At 40.5% G+C, this 12868-nt stretch overlaps 1 protein-coding gene across 6 annotated transcripts in view; it reads left to right on the top strand.

Moving 5' to 3' along the window:
• The window catches only part of LOC139989232 (uncharacterized), a 304461-nt gene that overhangs the window by 274829 nt on the left and 16764 nt on the right, over positions 1-12868 (top strand). For 5 of the 6 annotated variants that reach the window (XM_072007386.1, XM_072007385.1, XM_072007391.1 and 2 more), the window contains 4 exons: positions 188-2184; positions 10326-10398; positions 10804-10844; positions 12474-12632. In XM_072007386.1, the coding sequence (XP_071863487.1) occupies positions 188-2184; positions 10326-10398; positions 10804-10844; positions 12474-12632 (2270 nt within the window). The remainder of the gene's footprint in view (positions 1-187; positions 2185-10325; positions 10399-10803; positions 10845-12473; positions 12633-12868) is intronic. The other variant, XM_072007387.1, reaches the window with a different exon arrangement.

Raw genomic sequence — 12868 nt, 5'->3', positions numbered from 1 at the left:
AGATGGGACGGGTGATCTGAATCGTTTGGAACTGACAGAGATTCTGTTCCCCAGCTACGGGAATTGGTTTTGTTAGATGTTGAGCGATCTTGAGCGAGCGGATTGCACTCATTGATCAAAACTCACTGCATCCATGCATCCGATGAGAGAGCAGATTTCCTGATCCTCTGGAATTTTTGTGTTCCAGGGTGGAACTGACCAGCGTGCCAGGTGGCCAGAATGCGATGGCTCATCTCAAAAAACGGAAGCTGGAAGCAGAATCTGTCAGCCCAAATCCTAAGCAACCACAGCAGCCACAACAACAACAGCCGCATTATCAGCAACAGCAACCCTTGATCAACAAGAAGGCTGTTCAAGCGATCATTCCGCAAGAAATGGAGACAGCTGATGCTGCTGCTAAACGAAGGAGGAAAAGCGTTCGCGATGAAGAAACGCGCAAATCGCTCGAAACCAGTGACTCGAGCAAGAGTATACCGTTGCCTCAAAAGAAACGAGCATTCGCTGCTGGAAATTCGGGTAGCCCAGCAAGAAAGTCCAGCAAACACTCGGAAGAACCCGAAGACGATGAGACTCTAATCAGAGAAACCGAAGCTGCTTTGAAAAGCCTGTCTGGGAGTTGGCCTGGTCCGAGAGGATCCTTGTATCAGCGAGGTAATTCCGACGAGGATAAATACGAGTCGAATTTCGAAAACCTGTTTGAAGAGAAAAAAGATAACCCTAAACTGTCGCCTTCCTCTATGTCTACTTCTTCAACCACTAGCAATGACGCAGGTTGTTCCTTGAAAGACGTGATATCGTTCCGCGGTCAGCAAGATCGTAACAGCAAATCCCAGCAACAGTTGAAGCAACAAGATATGAAGCAACAACAGCACCTGAACAAAGCGAAAAAGGATTTAGACAGTTTGTTAAAAACGGAAAATGAATGCGGCATTATCCAAAACCAAGTAAACAACGTGAATCCAAACGAACCAGGTAAAATCAGGCCAGTGCCGATGAGATCTTTATCCAATAAAGACAGGAATGACAGGAATATAATCGGTACTCATGTGGACAGTCAAGGTCGACAGACTGACAAATATTCTAGATACGATCCACCCGATTTCAACGAACTTGTCGACGATTCCTCCAACGAATTAGAGATCGACATGTCGGATCCTGCTGCCGAGAAAGACGAAGCTGACAGGGACAAACTGAACGAGAGAGACAGGGATCGAACATGTAGAAACGGCCAATCGCCGCAAAATTCTAGACAACAACAGCAACATCAAAACCAATTATATTCAAATTATCACAGGCATTATAACGAGAACAGCATGAAGGTTTCGCCAACCGCCACTACCACCTCCTCTTCTTCACCACCGTCGAATTCTCCGTTCTCTGCAACGTCGGCGTTCAGACCACCCAATACCGACCACGCGAAAGCGACTGGCCGCGGTACACCGTCAGTGGCCGTGGCTTCGACAGCGATACCACCTATCGGTCCGTATCCAGCATCCGCTACGTTTGTCGGTTACCCCACTGCTGGTCCAGGACCAACGATGCCAACACCCCAACCTGTTACGGGAATCTCGACCACCTCGGAGGACAAGCATTCTTCCTCTGTATCGTTATTACAATTGAAATCGTCAAAGGAGGAGGTTCATCATGTAACGAGGCACGAGGTGGCACCGAACTCGATGACAGGCAACAAAAGTCCCACCAGTGGCCTTCCTGCTATCACCAGTCCCGATTCCTCGAAACAGTATACGATTCTCCAACCAGCTGGTATCGGGTCGAGGGCAGCCAGTGCCATTCAGGACATAGCCAGGGAGGGAGTGGTTAGTGTAACGGCTGTTAGCAGTTGTAGCACGTCCAACGGCAATACGGGCAATGGCATCAACAGTAATAGCAATGGAACTTGTACTAATAACATACCTAGCAAAAATACGAACAACAACAGTAGTGGTAACGCGAACAATACTGCCAATCCGGTCAGCAATGGCAATGGGAACAATGTCACGAATAGTATCGCTATCACCGCTATTTCAACCAGTACGACGACGTCTAGTTCAACGACTGGTGCTGATGCGACATCAGGAAGTGGAACTGGTCAGCAAGAAACTGTTATGAAAATGGCAGAAAGGCCCGTTACCTTTGATGGCACCAGACCGGGAATGTCCATGTCTCCGTCCAGTCTTAACAGAGGTGAGAGATTCAATGTCCTATTCTGTACGAATATCACTGACATTTTCGATATTTACAAGCATCGCATGCTTGTCTTCACGAAGAATTTTGTTTTCATAGAGTTCATTTAAAATGGCTTACGAACTTTATAGCGATATAAAGCATTCGTAGTAATAATAGCATAGGTTCAACTCATTATTCCACTCGTGTGTCCTGCCGAGACTTTAACGACTGCAAATACGAGCAGCGTTTTAAATCGCTTTCCCTCATCGGGACAATTTCGTTGACGAATGAAGGTAGATCGAATTTGAAGAAATTCGCGAAAACATTGATGAGACTAATACCGATAGTAGTAGGGTTAGCGTTCGTGTGTTATTCGCTATGAGAGGGGGACAAAAGGCATTTTCGATTCTCCCGCGTACAGTGTTCTTCTCCTACTGTCGCTTTTTCTCTGTCACACACACTCTCTCTTACTTTCTCTATGAAGTTAGGGGAGTTAGGGTAGCACGGAAAATCAATAATTACGAAGCGAGGGGCGATGACTCAAATGGTGAAATCAAGGTCTCTCAAAGTAAAGTTATTCTCCGTATCCTCTGCTACAGCCACTTTGTCTTCGTCTTTGCACTGCTTCGAAACTATTCGCTTGATCATGGGAATGTCGCAATGATCGTAAAGACTGGCAGCACGCGGGGAAACTTGCACCTATTACACGCACTCAAGCACGTGCCCTTTAGAATTCTGTACTATAAGTCGGAGTTTACTTTTCCATATACTCGCTGCTCTTACAAAATTACTTTCTCCCCTTTTTTTCAAAATTTACTTTCCTAAAGTTAAGTATTCTAATTGTTTCCCTACTCGGTCAAACTTCTATCTTGGAGATATTCTTAAGATAGAAATGTAGTTGAAAGATCCTTACGCTACGCTAATATTTTACCGTATTTTTTTTTTAAATAAGATCTTTTATTGAAGTATTTTTAAACATTTAATTTTACTTGTATATATCAGAATTTAGTATTAAAATAAAATATATTTATCATGCTATGAATCATTATCAAGAAACTCGTTATTCGAAAAATAAATAATATTATTTAGTATGATTTAATGAACGACGCGAACTTTACTCGCTTGTCTAAAGTATAACACTAGAAATAAAGAAGAACAAACAAAGGAACGATCAGTGACAACAAAAAGAAATCAAGGAAAATTCCGGGTGCGCCAACAGGGAGACATTGCACGGTGTGACAGGTGGGAGTTCGAGTGCATTCCAGGGTCTTAGGGCAGCGACGACACGATGTGCCTAGACGGGGAAATTTGGGGTTGATACCACGTCATACGTATAAGCCGCAGCTGTCAGCAGCTAGAAACGTGACTAGCATCCCAGCCACACCACGCTACCTTATTACCACCATGCGGCTCTGCTGCCTGTCCTCATTATCCCCTTAACGTTTTCTCTGACTGAACCTACGAAGACGAACAGTTCAAAAATTCAATCATTGTCGTTCCGCATCCTGTGTAAGTTGACCTAGATAGATAGATTACTGTAGATACTACTTATAGATATAAACACGTTATAAAGAAAAAATACAAAATATGTCATAAATTTCAAGTATTCTATAATAGGGTTCTTCAGGTAAAGTATAGAATTTTTATTAATTATTATTCACTTAGAAGCTAAGTTTTAAAATATCGATCATTCTACTTAATATATCTTAACATAGAACTACTAATTTGTAAAATATTCACGTCTACCAAGATCTCCTTAGTTGAACCGTTGCCGGACTCTATCTATCCTTAAACTTCATATAATATGCGTACACTACGTAAAATACAATAGCCCAATCGATCAATCAATTTCATCACACTCAATGACCACAACATTACCCTGCATATCAAAATATTTGTACAAACAAAAACTTCCAACACGCTTCGAACGTTTACGTTGAAGGAGTTTCAGCGGCATCTGTCAATCTCTCAGGGGGCGGTTGATTATTAAAAGATTCGTAGGTGGAGATAGGCCGAGCAATCCAGCTCGACGGAAATCTCGATGAATAAACGCGGGGCCGTGATAAGTGGGCACGATTAATCGCATACTTACAAGCGTGACGGCGGTACAGGCGTGCCGGACCCTATGGAGCTATAGTTTTAATCGCAGGCTCGTTCGCCTGTGCCATTCGCGCCGCTCGTTCCTGAGCCTTCCGATTTAGCGACAGGATTGCGTGCACGTCGTACTCCTTCCTTTTTCTCGTCTCTTTCCTCTTTTCCTCCTTCATTATTCTGCCTCTACTCTCTCATTTTTTAAAATATTTTCTCTTTTTTATTCAACACACCGCCGACACACACGGTGCACAGGCATAAGAGCGTGTTGACACGCCATAAAACCGCTATCGGGAAATCCGTCGGCCGCAAAAACCACCCTTTCCGCGTTGAAACAGCGCGGCAGGCAGGGTTGGCCTGGCTAATAAAAAAATAAACTGCCCTGTAACTCAATTTTACGCTGCCTTTGCGACCGCACGCATAAAAAGGACCTTTACTCGCGCGCAGGGGCTCTACCCTCGCGTTACGGCCGCGCGCGTCGCCGTGTGTAAATACGTACTTTGTGATTGTTCCCTGGGCTGTTCTCTTTTTTTAGAATCTTTCGTCTTCTACGTTTGCTTCTCGGCCTTTAAGATCTCGTCCTAAGTCGAACGAGAAACCACGATCATCTTACATTATATTTACACTTTCCAACCCTTTTCGATAACTATTACGAGGAACATCGTTCCTATTTTGTCTCGTGATACATTTATCTTCGTATATATAAGGATATATTAAACTTATTAATTGAGAAGCACGAAGATACTTTCCTTATATTAACACCTTTCTTTAATGATTAAAAGAAGCCTGGAAGGGCTCCCCAGTATCGGTTGATTAAAATAAATACGCGCCTATTTATTCACTCCTGCCCTGCGTGGTCATTTAAATCTGTCCATCGATTGATTATGAATACGCGGTTCCCGCGTTTAACCGCAATTTTTACCCACGATAGTATCTAGGATTTCAGCACGGTGCGTGCACGATTGTGGAAAGAGAAGGAGAGAGCGACGAGAAACGAGAACATGAAACGAGAGGAAAGGGGAGAAAGGAAAGAATTCGGCACGCGTCGTGCAGTGGGTCGAATGAATAAAACAATCCTGGTGTTTATGTACACCTCTGGACCTCCCGTGGTGACCCTCACGTGAAATGGCAACAAAATAACACAATTACACACTCGGCCACGGCCTCACCCTCGCTGCCCGCTACTCATCCTCGTTCTCACCCTTTGGATCCGCTCTTTCCTCTTTTCTCTCTGACCCTCTCGTCCATCCCGCCACTGGATCCCATAGTGGAAAACGTGGAGAAAGAGGAAAAAAGAAGAGAGGTCTGGCTGACCGACTCGTTACAAGTCTATTCAGAGATCCGGAAAGAACAGCGCGTGCCGGTATTCATTTTGTTGACCGGAACCATTATCTGCCCCTTCGTTCTTTTCTTCTCTATCTCTATTTCGTTCTTCGTCCATTTCTTTCTTTTCTACCGTAGCTTAGGCACCGACCAGCCGCTTTAAAACCTTACGGCTAATTTATTAATCCCGCCGGCGGCGGCCAACCGCCACCCTTAGCCGCTTTTTAGCCTGCTACTAATTAAAAAGCACGGAATCCCGTTCGTTCTTCCTTCACCGATCTGGGGGATTGTTCGTTATTTCTTTATTAGCAATAAGTGTTTTCTAAGTATCGAAGTGCTGCTGTTCCAAGCAATTCGCTAATAGTTTCTAGCAAAATAAGAAAGAGTATTTAAAGATGATTTAAAAAAATCATTTTAAAAAAGGTACAGATGTAATAATGTACAAAAAAGAAAAAAAAACGGAGCTGGTATAATGTACACATTATATACATATATAAAATATACAAATGTATACATTTTTTTGAGGTAATATGAATAGATTAAGTTGGTATGTGAATCACTGACGCTATATTTGATCACTATGATTAATTTTGCTGATTGAAATAGGAGTGTTGGTGCAGATTACAAACAATTCAACTTTAATTTATTCGAAATGAAACGAAAAGTAAGATAGTTATGAATTGCAAACGTTTTGTTTATAAAATAAAAGTGTGGTGTCTACACTTTTATGCTTTGAAAATAATTAAACTGCCGTTTTATTCCTCTCAGCCAAATTAAAAATATTTTAATTTATTGATCTATTTAATCTACATTGAAATGTCAACAGATACAGGAATATTTGGCATTAGTAATATTTTAATATCTCGAAAACGTCTAAATATTTCTTTCTAACCCATACGGTACCCATACAAGAGTACGAATCATTAAAAACACGTATCATTTCCATAGTGGCAGACATTTTTCATTTTCATTGTTTCCACTGTTTCAACCATGGAACGGTAGAAGGGCAGTCATATTCGCGATTCAAAAGCGAAATTTACGCATTTTTCCTTTCATTAATATCCATTATCCTGGAATCTCTCGACATGACGAACTATCGCCGTATTTAGTTTCCCTGTTCCTTCGGTTTTGCGAATAAAGTATGTCGCTAATGACATCACGTATCGTGATCTAATTTTCCAGGAAGGTGGACCAGGCTATCGTCTAAGCAGGGATCGATTCGGTCCCTCTCTTTCTCGAAGGCGAAATGACGGCCTGATGAAGTTTCTCGGCGTCATGGTGGCTGTTTCGTGGGTCGGCTGTAGGTGGCTGGGGGGATTCAGGCTGAAGGAGGATTAGTACACGACAAAGTTTATAAAAGTGTACTCACTCCATAGGAACCCCCTACAACTAACCTAAAGCTGGCCTCCCTTAAGGTTGTTTCCTTCTGAATCCCTTTTCGAACCCTCTAACACACGTGACGGACGCACCTATGATATGAAGGAAGCTTTTCGGGTTAAGAAACGTAGAATTGACCTTAGCTTAGGACTAAATGAGTTAATACGCGTAGGATAAAGATTGTGATCTTGGTAAACTCGTCTATGAAATGGACGAGCATCTTATGAATCGCGTAAACTTTGTATCAGCGGTCTCGGTTGCTTGTGAGGTAGTAAATGGTGTAACATTAATGAAATAATCTTTTGATACATTTTTTAATAATCGTAAATTATCAGAGTTGTATTAGTTAATTATCACAGTATCAGAGTTGTTATGTGATTGAATTTTGAGTTCTTTTATATAATTAATTACTAACTAATAATACACGTTGAAGGTTAAAAATAACTTTACTCTAACATCTACATCGATTATTAGATTACTGTTCGAATTTTATGAATAAAATTTCGATAAACAATATACTCTATAATATTATATAAGCTATTCCAATAAATTTATCTGATCGCATAAAGGTTAACCGTGCATAGGAACAACAGTACACGGAAAGAAAGTTCGCCAAACACGAATGACACAATCTTCGACATGTATTATTATACACTCTAAATTGCAATGTTTAGTGGCTGGTAAACTCTATGAAAGTTTCGGTGTGGAACGAGTGTTAACTAGGAAGAACCTATTACCCACGCGCTATATAATTATTACGATTATAGTTTTTTTATCGCGAGTTAAGTCACCGTAACGCATAGGCTAATCTCATCTTAGCTGCCATAAAAAAGAATTATTCAGCGATAGTTGTTAAAATCAACATCGCGCTAGAAGCGAAAGGGCCGAAGTAGACGGTCTCATCCTAAGCGATTGGTACTTCTGGGCTACATAGAGCGTACTGGAAACCTGTAATTGTCTGGTCACGCGAGGTCACCCTGAGAACACGAACACGATTATACGTGACGTGCACCATACCAGCCATTAAGTTACAGCCAGTACACGACAGATGGTACAGGTTGCTTGAGCATGCCCCCGATGCAATTTCGTGACAGCGGTAAGAATAGCGAAAAACAAGAGGGAAAAAAATGAAGGAAAAAATTCTCAGAGTTTCTGAACATTAATTTCACCAGTGACGTGCTATTGTCGAACAATAATGGATCGTTCGGTGATGAATTAATTTTGTAAAAGAATTCGCGTGTGATCACAACTATACTTCTACCAGTGTTTTTATTATCTATTGATTTTATTAATCACTGGTTAATACAAAATTGGAGTTTTAATTAATTTGTACACATAGTTCGATAATAGATTTATCATCCAAAACTGTTATGTCAAAGATTGACGCTTTCATTCTGCGAAGAATAGTGATAATGCGAGCTCGCTTGTTCCTTGTTTCATGGGCAAGTTTGGGTCGAATGTACATGTAGTGCTAATCCCCAAGACTTAGATGCGGACAGAGAAATCCCGGTGGTTATTCGCAAATGCGTAACTTGCGCGACGAGATCTAAGGTATCACAGTTAGCCACAGCCTGTCCGTTTTCATTTAAAGTTTTCCGTTGAAACCTTAAAGCGCCATCCTTACTTTAAACTATCTTAAATTACTAAAAAAGACTTTAACATTAAAGAAACATTGCTTAATATTAATTAAACTTGCTTATTAATATCTTCAGAAATATTCTTTTGTATTTTTTAAAATATTTCTCCAACGTTTCTATGTACTCTCATTCAACTTGGAAAGAACGTAATTAAGGAAGCTTTATTTGCCTGTAGGTTCAATGCTCTGAGCAAGGAATATAAAATATACATAGGTATTGTCAAACGAGGAAATAAAACGTATTCTGTAACTGTCACGGTATGTCGACTGAAAATACAACATGATGTCGGACATACTTGTCGTCTATCCGATGGTTAATTTTCATTGAATTCTGCCACCGTAAATACACCCGAAGAATATCACCTATCAGGTTTCTTACTGTTCTATGCGTTTTTATCCCGATGAATTTATCAAGAATTTCATTCCTGGTTGTCATTGACAATTTTAGGTATTTTTTATATATTTAAGCTTCATTTGGACTGTGTAAATGTATTGTAATATACCTTTTTTTCAAATGATTAATTTATGTTCTTATTGTACGTTACGTGATTAAAAAAAACATCAATCTATACAATATACTGTAGTAAAATTAAAGTGGAACGCTTGTTTCATCAACAAACAGCAAATAACATGCATTCACAGTCAGTCCACAATAAGAATTATCGTGAAACCGGTGTCAAGGGAGAGCGTTTCATTTTCCCTGTTGCAAAAAGACTGCGTCTTGTCAACATACCGGTGTTTTCCTGTTAAAATATCGATGCCCGGGGTTGGTCCAATTGCCAAAGCGAAAGTGAACGTTCGAACAGCGAATCCAATGTTCGGGCGTTACAAAAACGAACCACAGTAATAGTACTTCACCGCGTATCGGATCGCGCTGTCACGCTTCGACTATCATTTCACTCGACATTCCATACGGTTTGGGTGCGTAATTTACCTGTAATCAAACATACTTGTTGCGGTCATTAAATTCAGCAAGAAAACGATGGATCGATGCACGATGCACGGAGTTTCAGTTTGCTCGATATTACAATTACGCAGCGCGTAACCGATATTAATTAAAGAGCACAATATGCTCGATTCGAAATGGCCGAGTGCATCGGAACTGACACATTCTATCGTTGACAGCCGAGCATCAGCGGTGCGACAATCATGTCGAAACAATCGCTCGAGGTTTTTAGACCGCTAACTCGATCGTTTCTTATCAATAGGATCAATATTTTACTCATTTACAGAGATGCTGGTTGTGTTAACGATCTCCAGTTGTGAAATACATGTGGGACCGTATAGAAAAAATACTGGTCTTGTTGATTCGGAGAAAATATGGAAAATTAAAAAAGACAATATAGAAAAATATTCTATATAATAGAAATATTTTAACGTATGTTTCTATTCCTATATATATATATAATTTTTTAAAAAATACTTCTTTAATGAAAATCTGTCACGCAATAAAAAAAATTACGCTCTACCTTATATAAAGTTTATACTGTTTTATTTCTAAATTAGTCATTTGAATCCTTATCCCCTAATCATATACTACATTCTGACCATCGATCGTTAATCCTAGCTCAAAGTTATTACGTGTAAATAATTCCACTATTATAATCGATATTTTACTCTTCACCATTCATACAATTAATTTTCACAAAATATGTTAATACAATGCATTTGCTGCGCGATGGTGACAAACCATATGAAATCTGACCATTCGCTATGGTTTGATTTGTTTCAGAGGGCAACAAGTGCCCGACCCCAGGCTGCACGGGGCAGGGTCACGTGACCGGACTCTATTCTCACCACCGCAGGTAAGCAATTATCGGTAATTAACCTGTGCTCTGCACTTTGCCCTGGTCAATTAGACACCTTCACGTTACGACAGGAAGACCAAGTGAAATAGGATTGACACTAGTAGACCTGTTCGTCATGTTATCCGATCGTCATTGAATATGGAATAGGATATGGTCACCTTTGTGTTAGGTGGATAAGATTCCACATAAAATACTCGAAAATTTGATCAAGTTAGAACTTTGGTTTCTTGACAAAGTTATGGCACTCAGAGTATTAAAAAGAATAAAGTTGCAGAAAACTTTTGGCAGTCACTGTGCAGCCAGTAAAAATCTTCCTTACAGAGTTATTTCCCTCATACTTTTACAATCCACTAAAACCTGTGTGTTACGACCTTGCTTCATAATTCACTACTGTGATTTCAGCCTATCCGGTTGTCCACGGAAGGATAAACTAACGCCTGAGAGTAAGTAGTCACAGACCGGCACCATTTACTCTTACTTCTTATCGTAGTTACATAGATGCATCTTCTTTTTGCGAGACTGCCTTTTTCACGCGACAACGGAGCAGGGGAGTGGCAAGAGAACGATCGTGAACGGCTATAATTATTTTCCAGCAGTAGTTTCTTTTAAATCGGGCTCAAGATCTTTAAACCTACGCGATCAAATCTCGGTACAAGTTTCGCGAATCGATACTGATTTTCGTTTACGCTTACGAAAAATTCATTCGACTAAAGTAAAAAGTCTACACGCGGTATGTTGACATTTATTAATAACAATTGGAACAAAAAATGGAGTAAAAGAATGAAAACTGGACTTCTTCAACTTCGTGCATTGAACGAATCGACGAAAGAGTACGGGCTCGTTTAACCGTGCCCGTCTATATGTGTCTATGTGTCTGTCTATTTATATTCTTTGTGCTTTTCGTTTGCGGGGTAGAGAGCTTTATTTATTGCGTTTCATTTCCGTTTTAATTTTTACCGTTATGTTTGTAGTTTAATTATAGTAGAGAATTTATCACCACACTTGAACTTGGTTATGTTGGCCGTACCTACGAACATCTGGAGAACTCGAGACACGGACGGTGCAAGACTAGCCGGTATGCGTGTGCAAGCACGCCGGATCCGAACGGAGGGTCTTGTGCGATTGAGTATAATTAAAACGGCGACTACACACTCTTGTGATACGGTTCCCTATATCAAACAAACTATGCTTGTCAACCGATCCCGTAGAACACACGACAAGTTTCACCCTGTAAAGTGATCGAAACGGTGAAAGATCATTGATTCATCGTGGATCAACAAAGTTGTAGTCATCTCTCACAAAATGTTTATCATCTTTTATTAATTCCAAATTTAAATTTAGATAAATTTCGTCATTGAAACGTTGAAATTTTTAAATATTCATTAAATATTCATTAAATATTCATAGTTCATTTTCATAGCAAGATCAATAAATATCAAATATTTTAGTAATTTAATTTTTGTGTGATTCTTTAAAATACTCGCATCATGTACACGATATCTGTCATACGAGAGACCAACATTATTCCCAATATAACACGAAACACACGACAACTAATCTATCGAGGTACACAAGAATCGCAAGTTGTTGTCTTATAATTTTGTCACTCGATTATGTCTTTACTTGAGTTTCTCTCTACCCGCTCGGTATACTTGATTGTACTATTACACATTTGATGTGTATATTTCATCCCGTGACGTTATGTACCCCACCTGTCTCTTTTTCTTTGTTTCTCTTCCTTTACTTTCTGTTTTCTCCTCTAATTTTTCTCTGTATACTATACACAACATCTCTGACTAAGTGTGTAACATTGATCGAAGCTAAACCAACGCGATCGAAATGTGTCAGAAAGAAACGAATCGTGTTGCCGAAAAAGATGATAATTATACTCAACGCATAAGAAAGAACCGAGCTTAAATCCATAATAGCTCGATGCTACCGATCGTATCTTAGTGTGCGTGTATACGTATGTATGGTCTAGCGATAACTTAATCGAAACGTAATAAGAAAAGATGTGGAGCGAGAATAGCAGCGTTCTATAACCACGTCACGTGTCTCTGGGTTCTCTACAGTTCTGGCGATGCATGAGACTATTTTGAAATGCCCGACGCCTGGTTGCAACGGCCGTGGCCATGTCAGCTCGAATCGGAACACGCACAGGAGCCTATCCGGATGTCCCATTGCCGCGGCCAATAAGCAGGCTGCACGCGAGGCACGACACAAGGCTCAAGGTAAGGCAGCACAGCGGCACTCCAACGTGCCTGGAATTCGCCCCAAGAGAAAATCCACGGATGGAGCCGCTCCGTGAAATCGGATCGGGGCTTATAAGCTCCAAGACTGCCGCGAAACTAATCCTCCGATCGTTTCTCGATAGCTCTCGCGTGAACTTCTACCAAACCGAACATTCGAGGGTACACATAAGCCACGTCGTTTTTTTGTCAGTGGCTATTGTCGAGTAATTGTCATT

Source organism: Bombus fervidus, chromosome 7 (genome assembly GCF_041682495.2).
Source record: "Bombus fervidus isolate BK054 chromosome 7, iyBomFerv1, whole genome shotgun sequence".
Taxonomy (NCBI): Eukaryota; Metazoa; Arthropoda; class Insecta; order Hymenoptera; family Apidae; genus Bombus; species Bombus fervidus.
Note: the sequence above shows the minus strand (reverse complement) of the source record. Positions and strands in the feature narration are given on the sequence as shown.